This window comes from Rhinoderma darwinii, chromosome 3, assembly GCF_050947455.1.
Source record: "Rhinoderma darwinii isolate aRhiDar2 chromosome 3, aRhiDar2.hap1, whole genome shotgun sequence".
NCBI lineage: Eukaryota > Metazoa > Chordata > Amphibia > Anura > Rhinodermatidae > Rhinoderma > Rhinoderma darwinii.
This window is the reverse complement of record NC_134689.1, coordinates 262398480-262416919: the sequence shown is the minus strand read 5'-3', so window position 1 is coordinate 262416919 and position 18440 is coordinate 262398480. Positions and strand designations below refer to the sequence as shown.

Genomic DNA, 18440 nt, shown 5'->3' with positions numbered 1-18440 from the left:
GTATTGATATTCTAAAAACACAGGATGCTCTAAACACAATCAAATAATTTACTGAGTTGTATTTATTTATTTCTCTATAGACATAATGGTTTATATGGATATCTGGTTAGACAAATACTATTCAAATACAATATAGTTTAATTTATATAGCACCATTCTGGAAGCCTGTTGACAGCCGCCAGGCTACCCTGCCAATTACAGCTGTTTGTGGGAGGCAAGCTAGTGGAGTGGTCCCCCACAATCAGCTAGCCTCTTTTTTGAAGCATAGAAATGATTGTTATTATTATTATTATTATTATTATTATTATTATCAGAACACATTCCTTATGCAGCCAATAAGCCATAAATGTAGCTTGTTGATTTTGGGCCATTTCATTTATATTGATCATTTAATTTTATCTCAAAGTGGACATTCTAAGCTTTAACATTCTCTAAACCTTTTTTTCTAGGATGCATCTGGAGAAACTCGCACTCGTTTTGTCTGCTGTCATTGCATGTGTCCTATCTTCAAAGTTTCTAGACCAGGAATGGAAAGCATGGAAAAACAAACACGGTGAGGAAAAATAGCAGCACATCACAGACCCAGTTCCTTTATGTAAGATAGTTTTTTCAAAATTCAGGTATATGTACGGTGCACGCAGTATTAGGTCGTAGCCCAGTCGACTCCAGGTATAGACATAAAAATAGAGAGAGAGGTTGCCCTGAAGTGGCAAGAGGGCTTATACAATTTGTTCAAAATGTTACCAAAGAACCTCATGTTCGTGTTTATAAATTTTTGCCTAGCAGCTATAGATCAAAACAAGTGGATGTGCGGTCCATGTCTAGTTCTACAATACTGATAAAAATAGAGAGACCGCAGCACACGTTTCTTGTGGTATAAAAAGAGTGTGAATGAAAGATTACTTTTATTCCACCATAATAAATAGCGACGTTTCAACCCTAGCTGTGGTTCTTTTTCCTGAAAAAGACCCACACCTAGGGTTGAAACGTCGCTGTTTATTATGGAGGAATATAAGCAATCTTTTACACTCTTTTGATACCACAAGAAACGTGTGCTGCGGTCTCTCTATTTTTATCAGTATTGTGGCTCCAAATACAATGCAAATACGAGGGGAGAGAGAGGAAAACCTTGTCGTGTGCCCCTAGTTAAAATAAATTCTTCTGTCAGCCCTTGATTCACTAGGACCCTTGCTCTGGGTTCCCTATACAGAATTTTAACCCACCTTCAGAAATTACTATGCACCCCAACCCTATTCAATGTTTGCCACAAAAAGGGCCACTCCACCCTGTCAAATGCATTAACAGCATCCAATGACAGCATCCCTTCCTCCCAAATCCAATTCCATGTTTTCAAAGAGGTGTCTAATATTAGTGTTAGTGGATTCATTGGGCATAAGCCCACACTGATCCTTCCCTACAATACAAGCTATGTTCCTAGCCAAAATTCCTGTCAAGATTTTTGCCAGGATCTTAGCATCAAAGTTGATAAGAGAGATCAGGCGATAAGCTCCCGGGTCCAACTCTTCCTGGTACATTGAATCCGGTAGAACATCTGATTCCAGTGCCTTATTAAAGACTCCTAGAAGCAATGGGGCTAATATATCACTATATGTTTTGTAAAACTCATATGGGAGTCCATCTGGTCCTGGTGATTTAAGACTGGGCATCTCCTTGATGGCTTTCACCACTTCCTCTAATGTTATCCTAGCATCCAATATAAGGCTTTGTTCTGGAGTCAGACTGGGCCCAATACATTCATCTAAGTAGTACTCTATCTCCGTTCCCCTTCCATCATATTCCGTAGTATACAATGTAGAGTAGAAGGAAAAAAAATACCTGTTCAATTTCTTTCTGGTCTCTACATATCTTTCCACTTTCATCCCTGATTGCTGCAATACCCCCTCGCATCTATTTACACTTTAGCATATTTGCCAGAAATCTAAAGTTTCAGGTCTCAGTTCTACCCCACCATTTAATCTCAGCCTGTCAATAGCTAAATAAAGATTATTATTATTATTATTATTGTTAATCTCGGTGACTGGGATCTCCTGGGGCGACAGATGATATGGTCCTTTTTCTCCAGGACCCTAACACCTCGTTACCACCTACTGTGCATCTTATTGACACCTTTTCTCAAATGTCTGGTCTGTATGTTAATTGGAAAAATTCTGCTGTCCTCCACACATCTCATACTGGACCCCTAGTATCGCAAAGTACTTTACCGGTGGTGACTTCATTCAAATACCTAGGTGTGGTTATGGTCCGAGATCCCTCAGATACAATCAAAGTAACTATAACTCCACTTTTAGAACTGGTTAAGCCTAAATTGAGATCTACACTGCCATTGTCAGTAGCAGGTCGGATTAACTTGATTAAGATGTTTACACAACCCAAATATCTTTACATTTTATAACATATGCCAGTTCCAGTACATATGAGTTTTTTCGGTCTTTGAACTCTAATAATTATAACATTTATTTGAGGTTCTTCCCGCTCAAACTTATATTCCCTACATTGCTTAGACCTAAACCTCAAGCAGGTATGGCTTTATCCCATTTTTAAGTTATTATAAAGCAGGCCAGTTGAGAAATCTTAGATCTTGGTTTCTATAGTCTCCATTACCATTAGCTGACTTCTACTTAGCCCAACAGATACCAGGTCATACTTTAGTTAGCTTTCTGCAAACACCTGAATATATTAGATTATCTGATTTACTACCTCTGCAAATACTAGCTATTTCAATATTGAAAATAGACATGGTGTTACTACATTTTAATGATGTAATATCAGACATCCCTCTATAGCATAACCCTACCTCACCATCATTGTTAACATTACCAGACCCTCAATACTGGTCCACACTAGGACTTCGAACACTAGGGGACATTTAGCTCGATGAGGGCCTGTTGTCCTTTATTCAATTACGGCACGAACTTTAAATACCTTCTCTACACTTGTATCGATACTTCCAGTTGCAACATGCCCTCAATACCCAATTTCCTCCTCCCTTAATTCCCATTTCTGATTACCATTTAATTGGAATATTAAAATCCCAGAGGGCCTAAAGGACTCATATCAGTGCTACATACTCACCTGCTGTCAGCCAAAGTTACCTCTACACCTTTCTCAAATCACATTTAAATGTTTCTCTTGTAATCAATAACCATCTAATTCAACTAAACATTATTCATCAATCCTATCTGACCCCAATACGTCACAGATTTTATTGCTCTGAAGCTGATTTTTGTCAATTGATATGCGTCTGCTCATACCTTACCACCTTTTGGTTCACTGTATTTCAATTTCTAAGTCCTATATTACCTGGCCCACTTGCACTAGATCCTAAAATTGCATTGTTTTGCTTGGCTGTGGACCGATCACATACGCATTTTTTTTTAAGAGAAACTTTATTTTTGCACATAAATCCATAGCAATGCATTGGATGTCTGACAGAACGCCCTCTCTTTAGTTTTGGATAAACTTAGTTAATTCTCTAGTGTTATATGAAAACGTTTTTTACCACTGTAGAGGATGCCCTACCAAATTCTACAAGACTTGAGACCTTTGGTTAGAATCTACCACTGCTCTGCAAACTCAGGGTGATATACAGTATTGATTGCACTCAGGATTAGTACTTTATGTGGACGCAGTTATGCTATAGTATTGTTTTGTTGTCTCTATATTTGTTACTACCCAGATATAATGTACTACTTTTGTATAACTGATCCTGATGTTGGTCTGTGTACCACATTTACCTTACTCTCTTGTTTTATACTGTACATTATCTGTAACATGTTAAATAAAACAAAAAAAGATATATATATTAAGCTAGCCATACACATTAAATATCTGTCGGCTAAACGCTCATTCAGCAAACAGCTATTTCTGCCGACTCCCCCATGCATGTTGATTTCTATAGAGAGATCTCTGGCAGGAATTTAGTTATGAATTCCGTTTTTCTGTTCCGTCATAGGAGCATAAACACAGAATCCAATACTGTGACGGATCTGTCACATGATGGACCCTATCGGAGTTCGATGGACCCTATCGGAGTTCAATGGACCCCATTGACTTTAATTGGGTTTGTCTGGTTTCCGTCATGGTGTACATAATTCCAACATTTTTTTTTCCAGAATTTGCAATCGACGCTCTTAACAAAATCTCAAATGCAAATGTAAACACAGTCTAATCTCCTAAGTAAATAAAGGATAGAGGATGTTTAAATCCTATGGCAGATGTCAGGGGAGTGCTGGCCAATCCTGTCAAAATAGCAGGTTCGGTGGACATATATCTAAGCAACAAAGTGACCTTATGACCTCATGAAAATGGTTTTCTTTCACTATGCATAATGGCTCATGAGTGGCCAATTAAAATATATAAGATTTATTTTTTTAACCCCTCACTTTTATCGTTACTGTGCAGCATGTAATAATCCATAAACAAACATAATAAATGATGGACTAACTATTGATCTTATTTCATAAACACAATATAGATAAGGAGTATAATACTCTTCATGATGCAATGTTTCGAAGGAAGGCTTGGGAGGCAACCTGGCATAAAGTGCAGAAACACAATCAATTGGCCGAACAGGGTCTATCCACATACAGAATGGCCATGAATAAGTTTGCAGATATGGTGAGTTTAAAAACTAGCCTAATAATAGTCAAGCCTTAAATGGACACTAACTTTTAAATAACTTATGCTAATGTAATAGTATACCTGACATAGATCAGCTTTGTAATTTACTTAGTGTTACAATTCAGTTGTTTTATCCATGCAAATTCTATGTGAAGTTACGGCCACTAGGTGTCTCCCTTCCTGTAATCTGTGGTTCAGCCCCTGTTGTCAAGCAAAATCCATTACTAGTTACAGAGCAGAATTGACAGACTGCAGAAAGTGAGGATGTGTCTCTTCACTGTTTGCCTATAAAAGTATGTGGAGAGGGGGGAGAATGGAGAGACACAGACACTGCTCATAGACTTCTATGGAGGGAAAGGAGGGAGCAGGAGTATAGTGAAAAAGGCATAGACAGATGCTGCAGCATCTTCCTGGTAAGTGTTATATGTCGCGCCAGTGCTGGATTCACAACTACAAAGCTCATTACTGCTGTATAATGTCCTCCATGCTGCTGCAGCTTCTATATATGTGATAGATAGAAAGATAGGAGAGCAGGATTCTCCTCTTCTATGTGTGCAGTGTATAGACGAAATGATAGCCCTGAAAATTTAGGTACGCTTTAAGTAAGAAGATGAAGATGGAAAGCAAGATAGTATATATAAAAAGCAACACAGGATTTACAGAACTGTGCAGACACCTACGAATGCATGGATCTCATTATATTTTGCCTAGCTAAACCTAAACTTGTACATAATACTTTACCTCCAGATCAAGTCCCGCAGAAGGTCTTTTAAATGTGTATCCACAGACACAACTGATATAATAGTATAATAAATTGCTCTTGCTATATACTTATATACTTCACCTCTCAGATGCTCTCTAGACATGAGACTCAGCTGGGTTCGTGTGCACACGGGGAAAGTAGACAAACGTTTGCCTCGATGAAGCAGATGGAAAACCGCTCTGTGTATACAATCTTCTGCAGAAGTTATTCTGAGCCCAGTGTTTCTAACTCCAACCAAATGTGCAGAGTGGAAAAAAGGCCCTATTTCAGGCTAATAGAAAAATGGGATGGCCACACAGTGCGGCCATGTTGCGTTTATGTTGCGTTATTGAACCGCAGAAAGTAATTTTTCAATAGAAGTCAATGGTGAAATTTTTGTTATGGATTGAAAAAGGGCTCAATATATATCAATATATATATAATGATATATATAATGAATACTCACTACACACTCACTCACGTGTGTAAAAGTGCTGGCATAATAGCTGGGTTTCACTTACTTGGTCGCCCACTATTACTACCCCCTTTATAATCAGGGTCACTAGGGTTATGCCTAGTTCCCCTACCTTTTCCTTATACTAACGTCTATTTGCTTTGCTTCTACTCAACGGAATAAGGCCGTACAATAAATACAATTGTATAGTAAATAAAGGGTAATATTTATTACTAACAATAAATCACACTTACATATAAAATACACCAAACTAAACACAGAACACAGTAACTGATCACCGTATAGTATCAGTATACCCCAATACATATAACACGTGAATATATACTGAGTATACTCACACTATACGTAGTACAGTATAAACACGGTATCCTATGTTATGCCTCCACCCACATACCTAAACATACATATGAATACAGTTACATTACAACACAATACACATGTACATGAACACTGTATTCTGTCACACTCCCTCCTAATATAACTTTCCCTATACAATGGGTTAACAAGGGGAATGGGTTGCTGTGTAGCAGGTAAATAGTGGGAAATGGTTAAACAGGTAAAGCAGGGCTAGCAAGTTACTCAGGGCACAAGGGGTAGTAGGGGAACTCAGGACTGTAAGGGTTACTTAGGGAACTCAGGGAACAGGGTATGGGAATGTGCAGGTGAGGAGCTGGAGAGAAAGGGTTACTTGGGAGCATAGGGGAGAAGATACTTAGCAGTTCATCTGGTCCAAGGTTGGTGTGGGGCCATCAGGGCCATGGGGCAGGAGCAGGCCAGGAGGGAAGAGGAGACCCTTAGTGGAGCCAGGGAGCAGGAACAAAGAGAGCGAGAACTTTGGGACTGTTTGTCCTTTTAACCCCTTAATGACCAGCCTATTTTAAACCTTAATGACCAAGCCATTTTTTAAGTTTTTCCATCGTCGCATTCCAAGAGCTATAACCTTTTTATTTTTACGTCGACATAGCTGTATAAGGTCTTGTTTTTTGCGGGACAAGTTGTATTTTTTAATGGCACCATTTTGGGGGACAGATTTATTGATTGACTTTTATAAACTTTTTTTGGGGGGGAATAGAAAAAAACCTGAAATTTCGCCACGCTTTTTCGCGTCTTAAATCAACGCCGTTTACCATGTGATATAAATAACACAATAACTTTATTCAGCGGGTTGTTACGATTGCAACGATACCAAATTTAAATAGTTTTTGTATGTTTTACTACTTTTACACAGTAAAAACGCTTTTTTTTCAAAATGATTTGTTTTTGTGTCTCCATATTTGAAGAGCTGTAACGTTTTTATTTTTTCGCCGATGCGGTTGTATGAGGGCTTTTTTTTTTGTGGGAAGACTTGTAGTTTTTATTGGTACCATTTTGGAGTAGATGCGACTTTTTGATCACTTTTTATCACATTTTTTTAAAGTCAAGATTCACAGAAAAAAGCAATTTTTCCATAGTTTTTTATCAAATTTTTCACGGCGTTCACCGTGCGGGTTAAATAATGTAATAGATTTATAGTCGGGGTCGTTACGGACGCGGCGATACCAAATATGTGTAACTTTTTTACTTTATTTTGTTTTTTTAATAGTAAAGCATTTTGTAAGGGGAAAAGGTGGTTTTTTAATTTTTTTTTTCACATTTTTTTTCAAATTAACTTTATTAAACTTTTTTTTTACTAGTCCCACTAGGGGACTTTAATATGTGATTCTCCGATCGCTATTATAATACACTGTTATACTTTTGTATTGCAGTGTATTACTGCCTGTCCGTTTAAAACGGACAGGCATCTGCTAGGTCATGCCTCCGGCATGACCTAGCAGGCATTCGCTCCAGGCAGACCTGGGGGCCTCTGGCAGCTGAGAGCAGGGAGATTTGACGGCTCCCTGCTCTGTTTACTTTATCCTGATGCAGTGCCGTAAAAAGGCATATGCATCAGAATAAAGCCCGTTAGTGGCCGCCGTTAAAAGGCGTATTGGCGGTCACTAACGGGTTAAACCCCCCCCGTGCACATTTGTGTGACCTCACAGGCTCATGCACGTGAAAGGGAGGGGCCTGGGCCTCATGGAATAACATTATCTAGTAGGGGGATGGTTATACACCTTTCTGGAGGGACAAATCTATACATATCTACACTCACATGTATATAGATATAAATATATAAATCACTTCCCTTTACATGGACCGACTGCTACTATTATATTACAATGTGTTTTTGTGCAGTTAACTGCATCTTCATAATATCCGACCGCGTGCGGTTAATGACCGCGCTGCCAAAGTTGTTGCTGAACTGCTTGCGTTTTTGCTAAAAGTTCTGCAATGCCTTGTAATGAACTATATACAGGAAGCAGCTAACAAACTTCAACACAAGTGAAAACTATGTCCACAAACTATGTACGTAAAAAACACAACAGAACTGCAGCATTACAGAAACAAAAAAATGCATGCAGTTGACCGCATGCGGTTTACAAACGCAATAAAACCACAACGAAACGGTGTCAACGACGAACCGTGTGGCCTTACGCCAATGCCACACGCTATTTGAAAGCAAAAACGTACTTTATTATACTCACAACAAGTATGATAAAAATGCGCATATAAAAAAATATCAAGCAGCTCTTGCTGTTGTCATTAGTGTATTGAATATTTTTGTTATATTGCATATTATATTTATTTTTTTTATAATTTCAGACACCAGAGGAACGTACTTCCAGGAAATGCTTTCTTTCAAATAAAAAATCAACATCCCAGAAAAATGTTCCTGTGCAGGTGTCGTCCACAACTCTCAACATACCAGAATCAGTTGACTGGAGGGATTCGAAATGTGTGACCCGTGTAAAAGATCAAGGTTTTTGTGGATCTTGCTGGGCATTTGCCACCGTAAGCAAACTTTCTGAAGTACTATTAAAATTTAAGGACATAATATGAAACATGGTAAGATACTGACCCTTGAACTAAAGAATTTATATGAAAAGGGATATAGCAATCAGTAGTCATTGTTCTCTATTCTACTGGAAATCTATATGGATTTGCCATGAAGTCACAGACAACATTTATTTTAGTTTACAACATTTAGTGAATGAAATTTGAGATAAATCATATACTAGGCATTTACTACAGAATAGAAGCGGATTTACGAGTGTTATCAATTGCAAAAAAAAAAAAAGTACACATTTTTAAGATTCTAGAAAAATGTTTCCAAAAATAAATTTCTGTGTCCTTTTTTCTGCTGCTGCTTTTCTTCTATGTCCTGCTGCTGTTTTTTTTTTTTTTCATTTCTTTAGTTAGTGTTAGCATATAGGAACATAACACATTTTAACTCTGGGGTTTTATAGTGATTTAAAGTCTATGGAAACCTTTGCACTGATTTCTTTTTTTTTATTGTTCATTTGCTTCCTAAATGCAAAATTAATCAACTTTCTAAATAGTCTTCATTAAAAAATGTCCTACCATTTTCCTGCTGTACAGTCTAACATAACTTCAACAGCACAGTGCTCGTGGCTTTGCTGCCTCTCCCTGCTCTCCCCTTCCCTTCTCTCAGCATTAAAAATAGCAGTAGGGAGTAGAAGGACGTTGTACACGGCATATCTGATTGTAGAGAGGGAGGAAAACACCCAAGACTTCAGGGAGGGAAGATCACATAGGTTTTACTGAATCGGTGTAGATAGGGAGGATAGCACACACAGCAGCCTGCAAGGGCAAAGATAAATCACACAGGCTATCAGTGAAGAGAGAGAGGAGGGAACCCATGGCAGCCTGTGCAGTGGGATCACACACTCCTCAGTATCAGTGTCTGTCAGCACAAGGTAGAAGAGATCCCTCATGGGCTGTAGAATAGGAAAACAGAAATTAAGCTCTGCTGATACATGAAAGCTGGTGAAGACAGCAGCATACTGGACACACAGGCCTCACACCTAGCATGTATTACTGGGAGGTATACGTCCACATGTAAAATCACAAACTAGGAGCAGGTTGCAAACTGAACATCCAGGGGGTCAGAGAATCAATAAAGGCTGCAGCCTGAAACTTACTGCAATTTTTTTTTTAAATCCCAGTAACCACTTACATGTCAAAGATGTCCAAAGTTATTATGGGAATGTTCCTCTGAAGTGTTTTTTTTCCATTAATTATTTTATTCATTTTTATAGTCCCAACATATTCCCTTGTGTGGTACACAGATTGCCATCATTCACTTTGGTCCCTGTCCCTATTTGAGTTCACAATCTAAATTCCAAGTGATCCTATCAGTATCCTTTTAAGGTGTGAAAGGAAATCAGAATACCCAGAGGAAACCGAGACATACCTGGAGAGGACATACAAACTCCACAACTTTAATGTGTTTTTGCATGCAGTACAGTATATAGGTCTTTTGGTATGAGTAAGACCATATAAAAAAAATATCGCAAAAACTATTGGTCCATGTCGGAATGAGACCTAAGAAAATGCTAATAACTCTCTTTCTTCATCATTAATTTTTGTTTTACACAGGCATTGACCTTATAAACAGCATTTCAAAGACAATAGACACAAGTTCCCTATTATTGCATAGTTTCCCTTACCTAGGTTACCAGAAAAAAAACAGAGACTCAAAAAGGTTATGTTGTATGTTTAAGGTGGGTGTATTCGAGTCACATCATTGTATCAAGACCAAGGAGCTTGTTGAATTCAGCGAGCAGCAGCTTGTAGACTGCGACAGCGGAAATGATGCCTGCTGTGGAGGATTGCCAGAGAATGCCATGGCGTATATATCAAAACACGGCATCATGAAAGCCAAAGATTATGAATATGCAGACAAGGTAAGCATTTTCCATGTTTTAATTATGTAAAAAAAAAAAAAAAAGACGTGAAATGCTAGAAGGGGATTGAGAAGTTAAGTAATTTTTTATTTTTGGCCTAGAATGAGGCCCCCCATCTGGAGAACTGATAGTTGTTTGACCCAAAACATCAAATCTATTATGCGACCTTAGGGCGGGTTCCCTATCTCCCTTGTTTGCTAATGTTGCAATGCCTGTGGCAATAGGCCCCTCTCTCTCCATTGGTCCTATAGCAGTTGGCTACCACGGTCATAGGCCTTTTCTTCAAAAACATAATCTGAAATTTACTTCCAATAAAGCATTACATAGAATACCCTTAAAATGTATTTATATTTACGTCTATCAGCGAACTACTGTCTGCATTTTTAACAAAAACAATCTTGTAAAGTAGAAAAACATTTTTAGGGTACAGTAAATGCTAGCAATTCAGTTTGTTAATAACTGTACAATCAATTCTGTTCTATATTATCCAGCACTTGGCATGTTCATACAAGCCTGATAATGCAGTAACGTTCAATCTGACTAAATATTACATTCTGCCTGGAGAAGAAAATATGGCATTGTCCCTGGCATTTGATGGACCAATGTCAGTTGGAATTGATGCAAGTGATGACTTTCAGTTGTACCGTGATGGTAAGTTATATCTGATAAAAGTCAAATTTAACAGTTTATATAACCTTTTGTCCTTTGAATTATCTTTAATACCACTTAAACTAGATCATTTAAAATTTTGAGAAACTTGCATACTTCCAGTTTGTACGCAGCTATATGCAATAGGCTCAGTGCTGACAGGTCCACTTTAACCCGTTAGTGACCGGCCCATAGTCTTTTTACGTCGGTCACTAATGGGCCTTATTCCGATGCCATAGACTTTTTACGTTGCGGCATTGGAATAAGTAAACAGAGCAGGGAGCTGTCAAATCTCCCTGCTCTCAGCTGCCAGAGGTAGTATCTTGGAATGCGACGATGGAAAAACGTAAAAAATAGCCTGGTCATTAAGGTCTAAAATAGGCTGGTCATTAAGGGGTTAATGGACTCATTCACATCAACAGCATTCTTGTTCACTTTGTCCTACACATATTTAACAAATAATAATAATAACAATAGATTCTGTGTCAGAAACCATTTATTTTATTCGATTAAAAGAGATGCCAAAATCCAAGGCCTCATTATAGACCTGCTATTTATTTTGTTTATTTATATATATATATAAAAAAGGTGAATTATTTAATTTAACAGAGTATACAAACCATATACAGATATTAGGAGTTTGTATTGGTGGGGGTCCGAGCACGGAGACCCGCACCAATCTCTAGAACAAAGCAGCTGAAGCACTCGTGTGAGCGCTCAGCTGCTTCGTGTCTGTTCGTTTTTTTCCGGAAAGCCGATGTATCGGAGAACGGGCTCATAGACTTTCTATTGAGTCCGTACGAGACATTTATTTCTGGAAAAACCCGAACAGACACGAAGCAGCTGAGTGTTCCCACGAGTGCTTCAGCTGCTTCGTTCTAGCGATTGGTGGGTGTCTCCGTGCTCTCCACCTTTACAAACTTCTGACATGTCACTATGGCATGTCAGAAGTTTGTCGAACGTTTAGTTACACTTTAAGAGTTTATATATCAATAGATTAATATACGTTAGACTATGTATAATATGCATTATTATTTTAGGTATTTATGATGGCGAATGCACTCCAGAGCCAAACCATGCTGTCATAGTTGTGGGATATGGTACAGAACATGATGAAGACGCTGATGAGGATATAGATTACTGGATAGTAAGGAACAGGTGAGTTCTTTCCTGGTAACCACACAGAATTTAGCAATATCTTTGATAAATTGTATGTAGATTACAGTATTGTAAAAGCAGGTGAATTCATTTATAGAGGTCGAAGAAAGTTGTTCAGGGTATTTAACAAATGGTACAGAATGGAATAAAGAAGAAAATATAGATTACTGGAAAGTAAAAAGTTAGATGAATTGTGAGTCCTGATATTAAAATGGAAAACTAAAACATAAGCACGTCTTGATTTCAGAGCTGGATCTTATAGATATGAACCCCAATGCAAAGTTAGTACACTAAAACATCCAAATCAATAGTTGTGGGGTGTTATTTACCGTCTTCTTAGCTCTGGGCCCCACACAATTCGTTTATTTCAGGATCATTTTTGTTAGCGGTTTGTTTAAATACTAATCACAGGGTAGGAATTGGGGGTTGTTATTAAATAAAACCAGGATGGTCCTTTCTCGGTATAATTTATAATGCAAATATGATATGGTTTAGTAAAGGATTCGTTGTCTTGTCTAATTGTGAGCTTTCTGTTATGTTTTCCTTTTGTTTTTTTTCATACAGCTGGGGTGAAGACTGGGGTGAAAATGGTTATGTGAAGATGAGGCGTAACGTTAACCTCTGTGGTATCGCAACAGATGCTTCCTCTGTGGACATGACACGCTAGTTCTTTAGTGCCTGAAGAATCAATCCAATCCATTTGAAATGTCATGAGGCAAATCCCTGTATTCACTGCTACATTGACTGTACATATCCTCTAAAGCTTAGCAATATATATCTACTTTGGTTCACATTGTTAATTGTATATTTGTTGGTTGGAATAAATAAAGAGAACATGCAAAAGCACATTTGATGTACATTAATTTACTACGAATACATTTGAAGAGGAACTTTAAAATGTAATTCCCCTAAAGATCTCCCTTAAATATTGAGTTGTCTTTTTCAAGAAGATTGTAAAACTTTTAAAGTCAAGACATATAGCAATGTAATGTAACACTGCCGGTTAAACTGCTGTCCAGTCCATTGAGAATAGGTTGAGCATATAGTTTGATACATTAGAGGTTTGCTGCAGACCAGAAGCATAAAATAATATATTGAACTACTGTGCAGAATATAACAATATTTCCCACCCAATACCCACCTGTAGTGTAGTATTCCGAACAAAAGTAGTAATCCAAACAAATGTGATGTAAAATTGTATTCCTTATTGAATAATTCACATTTTAATAATCTAATTGCTTCATAATATTCTACTCTTTCAGTACAGTTCTTTGGTCCCATATTGTCTCAGCCAGTAAGGACTGACAAATTGTTCTAAAATGTTGTATTTATATATTAACAATATTAAACAATAATAATACTGTGAACCAGGTCAATTCTTTGTAGCTCTATGGGCCACTTCCTCAGCAAAATTCTAAGTTGTAATCTTGACTGTTCTTCAAAATGTTCTTTGTATTAAGCCAACCAGAGTAAGAGTGACTAATCTATATTCTACGACTAATACCTCTGCGCTGAAGATATTTTTTGATTGCCTTCTTTATCTCTTTATTTCTTAGACTATACACAGCAGGATTTAATAATGGAGTCAAAATTGTATAGTTAATAGTTATCAGTTGGTCATATACAGGTGCATATACTCGCTGTGGTCTTATGTACATGAATGCTACACTTCCAAAAAATATCAGCACAACAGTGATATGAGCTGCACATGTTGAGAATGCCTTCCTACGTCCTTCTGCACTGTTCATCATAATTATTGTAATCAGGATTTTTGTGTAGGTCATGGCGATGAATGTAGAAGTTAAAATAATGATGCAAGAATTGATGACAAAGTCAGTAATAACATTGAGAAAAGTGTCTGCACAAGCGAGGTGTAGAAGAGGAGACAAGTCACAGAAAAGATGGTGTATTTCATTAACTCCACAAAATGGTAGAAAAGATACTAAAATCAGCTTGGTCACCGGACTCATGAAGCCACATACCCAACAAGCAAATACAAGACATTTGCAGCATCTAGAAGTCATGATAGTGGAGTATCTTAGAGGGTTACAAATGGCGATGTAGCGGTCATAGGCCATAACAGTCAAAAGATAATTTTCTGTTATCCCCAGAGAATGGAAAAAATACATCTGAAGTAGGCAGCCACTGAAGGCAATATAGACTCTTCCAATCCAAAAGATAATCAAAATTTGTGGAATTATGACCGCAGTGTAACATATATCTAGAAAGGACAACATTCCTGCAAACATATACATGGGTGAATGCAGATGTGGGTCAACCCAGATAATAAGAGCTATGATTAGATTTCCAGTGATTATTAGAAAATAAAGGAAAAGCAAAATTACAAAGATAGGATGACGCATTGATCCCAAGCTTGAAAATCCCAAAATAACAAATCCAGTAACAGTTTGATTCATGGTAGCATTTGGAAGTATTATTAGAATGGAGAAACTGAGCAATTTTCCTACCGTATGTCACCAGAAACATTACAGAACTGCCAATCCATTCATTGTGACCAATAGGTAATATAGAGTATGGAAACTGAACCTATTTGAATATACCTGTTGATTTCAATTTTGAGTTTTCCTGTGAAAAAAATAAAAATAAAAAATGGCATACATACATAGTAATTACATTGCTGCTTCCACTCCTCCAGAGATATTTTGACAATGTAGTGTTTAAATATATATATATATATATATATATATATATATATATATATATATATAGTAAATCCTTTCAAAATACGAGACAGCACACCTTGATAGTAAAAAAAGTGGATTTATTCACCACATGCAACGTTTCAGCCCTACTCCATGGGGCCTTTCTCAAGCATCTATATATCATATCATATATATATATATATATATATATATATATATATATATATATATATATATATGTGTGTGTGAGGATATATATATATATATATATACACACACATACAAATACTTCTACGACCTGGTTGTGTGCCATCTTCAGATTATTGTTTTGTGGCTTACAAGTCTACTGAGGGCCCTCATACCTTTCGATGAATGATGACATACTGTAGCTAATACTATACAACTACAGTACATATAGTTTGTTATACCAATAAAACCCACATGCATGAGAGTAAGTTATTCAGACGTGTGCTGCTATCTTGCGACATCAGTTTTTCTACATTCCCCACAACTAATGCTTCAGATATCTTGTACAATCCCTTGTTCTATATTTTCCACGATTAACCCTTCGTTTTTCAAAGAAATTAACTAATGATTTAAAAAAATGAGGGAAAGAGAATAATGAAATGATTCTGTGCAGGACTAAAGCTTCATTGCTGGCAGAGATTTACCAAATGTAATAGTGAAATCTTTCACAATAGATTAAACTGAATAAAAAGGAACAGAAAGCACTCTCAGTTCAAAGACTTTAATGAAGTCGATAGAATTTTGCATCATGATGTAGAGAGGGTAGATTAACTTCCACAGCTGGCCTTCGGGTGTGCGACATATGGGCTCACAAAGGTTGCATTACCTGCCACTACCAAAGGGGGCAACACTGGCCCCATTAGGCAGAGCACCCAGAATTTGCAACCTGATACATTTGGTGCCCAAATCTATAGATAGGCAGCTGCACAGGATGCAGCTACACACCCTAGTTTACTGATTGGGCAGTCTTATATGGGCACTGTATGATTGTATTATTTGAGAAAAATATGGTATCTGTATAAGGCGTACCATATTATGCCCAAATAATGCAATCATGCATAAAAGGTTCTGCATTTTGCACTAACCAACTTAAGGCTGGCCCTGCTGACATCTTTAGTTATTATAGAACTTTTGAGATGACAAGTTGCATCAACCAAAGTGTTTTTTTTACCTTCAAAGACATCAACACTGATCCAACATCCTACATATCTTTACTTACCTCTGTTTACCTTGCTTTCCATGTTCTCTGTTCTTTAGTATTATTTTTGATCAGTCATGATAAATTGGTATGACAAAATTAGTCACATGCTAGTATTACATGATCTCCATAAATCACTCACAGTAAAATGCTCTGCAGCTTTCTCCTGTTGGTCTTTTTACATTCTAAAATATGCACACAGTTGATATAGGGGAAAAGTATTGTGTACAAACTGCAGCCTATATATACATTAAATATATATACTGTATATATATTAGTATTGCATCTATGCCACCTACATGTACATTGTAAGGACAACAAACCTTTCCATTTTTATCTAAATTAAATGCATTTCAAGACTTGCTACCTGATTTATAAAGCTTGCCAACATCTTCCTTTGAAGGCATATGACTCCCTGTCCTATTCTTACTACCTAGGGAGGTGGACAAATAAATTGGACTTCCTCAGAGGCCTTTCTGTAACACTCAGTTGTTCAATAATATCACCTAAATTAATCATATTAAAAACAAAAACTGATATATATATATATATATATATATATATATATATATATATTTATTATTTTTTTCTAGAGCTTTATTTCTAATGTATACTTTATATAAACATCATTACTAATCCTCTAATATATAACAGGACGCTGGTCACTGGGCCTACTGGTGCAGCCAACTTCCATTTTCTTGTCTCTTTGACACCACTGGGATCTCCATAATGGCACAGACCCTGTGTAGGGCATGTCAGATGGTCAGTGCGCAGTCTATGACTGAGCACCTTTAATTAATTCAACCTGCTCAGAACTACCACATCTTGCCTGAGCAACAAGGTTCCTGTTCATTTGTGAAGGTGTTTAGGCCTAGGCTACACTGAGACCTTTTGTAGCGCTACTGATTATTTTTAAGTGACAGCAGCAGTACACAAGATTGCATGCAACCCAATGTATTCATTTGGACTACAGCTGTAGCTCAATAGTTAAAAACAATCAGCAGCACTACAATAAGTCTCAATGTAGCCCTGGACTTATCGTTTGCTATTTCTTTCCACAGATCCTCCGCACTGTCTGAAAAGTACAAAGCACCAGATTCACCAGTGCATGGTCGCTGCAAACTCTGTGGATGGCGAGTTCTTACCAGATGCCATTAATTTTGTCACCATTCCTTTGAATCCTCCTTTGGGTCTGCTTAATGAGGAAAAAAATTTTTTTTTTGCCATCCAAACATCTGATAGTCCTTTGCTCCTGGGTCTGCCGTGGTGTAATAAAACAGATTTTTATGGCAAACTAAAGTGTCTTTGACATGAATAAGTTAAATGGAATAGAAATTCATTACATTGCATTGATGTACCTGTGTGTATGTTTGTATTTCCTTAACTATATATATATATATATATATATATATATATATATATATATATATATATATATATATATATATATATATATATATATATATATGTATATATATATATATATATATGTATATATATATATATATATATATATATATATATATTTCCTGATCGTCCTACGGCAGCACACTTAAGGGTTAAGATACTTCATCTGACCGGATAGAAGAGACATATTACTCAGCAGTAATCAATTAAACAATTAGGAGGTCCCAGGTAACCTTAAATAGAGCCCAATACCTTCAGAAAGCGTATTTTTCTCTTCTATGAACATGGATAGTTGAAGACATCTATACTAAAATGCTTTATACAGAGGGTTTCCTCTGTCCCTAAGCTGTGACCCATGAGGACATGGGGGGCTGTATACTGGGGTTTCCTTGGTCCCTTGGCCTGGATTCTAATCTTACCTGCAGGTAATGAGAGGCCACGCTTCCAGTCTGGAGCGGCATACAGGTTTTACCTGTCCCTCGGCTCCTAGACATGGATCCCATACACCTCCGGATGGATATCCCAAGATGGCCGCCGCGAGGTAAGGTGTACGCTGGATTCCGAGAATGGAAGTCTCGCGGGATCCCGGCGGTTCAAGAAAGGACCGCGAATCCGGGGCTACGGCGCTAATTGAGCTGCTCGACCCTTGAGATTAAGGTACCCAAACTTTCATTGTGTTAATGTGAGAAGGGTT

The 18440-nt window shown here is 37.3% G+C and overlaps 2 protein-coding genes across 2 annotated transcripts; one reads left to right on the top strand and one right to left on the bottom strand.

Moving 5' to 3' along the window:
* The first annotated feature begins 450 nt into the window (after positions 1 to 450).
* On the top strand, positions 451 to 13654 carry LOC142748056 (cathepsin L-like proteinase). The gene is made up of 7 exons (XM_075855180.1): positions 451 to 553; positions 4496 to 4638; positions 8541 to 8729; positions 10463 to 10645; positions 11137 to 11296; positions 12334 to 12451; positions 13016 to 13654. The coding sequence occupies exons 1-7, from the start codon at positions 451 to 453 to the stop codon at positions 13116 to 13118; spliced, it is 999 nt and encodes a 332-aa protein (XP_075711295.1). The 3' UTR covers positions 13119 to 13654.
* A 281-nt stretch (positions 13655 to 13935) lies between these two features.
* LOC142750431 (olfactory receptor 6N2-like) lies at positions 13936 to 14868 on the bottom strand. The gene has a single exon (XM_075859432.1). The coding sequence runs from the start codon at positions 14866 to 14868 to the stop codon at positions 13936 to 13938; it is 933 nt and encodes a 310-aa protein (XP_075715547.1).
* Between the last annotated feature and the right edge of the window lie 3572 nt (positions 14869 to 18440).

Excerpts from the sequence above, each read along its gene's own strand:
- LOC142750431 (XM_075859432.1), bottom strand. The coding sequence starts at position 14,868 with ATGAATCAAACTGTTACTGGATTTGTTATTTTGGGATTTTCAAGCTTG.
- LOC142748056 (XM_075855180.1), top strand. The coding sequence starts at position 451 with ATGCATCTGGAGAAACTCGCACTCGTTTTGTCTGCTGTCATTGCATGT. Across the intron at positions 554-4,495 it reads AGCATGGAAAAACAAACACG|ATAAGGAGTATAATACTCTT; the intron begins GTGAGGAAAAAT and ends AACACAATATAG. Across the intron at positions 12,452-13,015 it reads TACTGGATAGTAAGGAACAG|CTGGGGTGAAGACTGGGGTG; the intron begins GTGAGTTCTTTC and ends TTTTTCATACAG.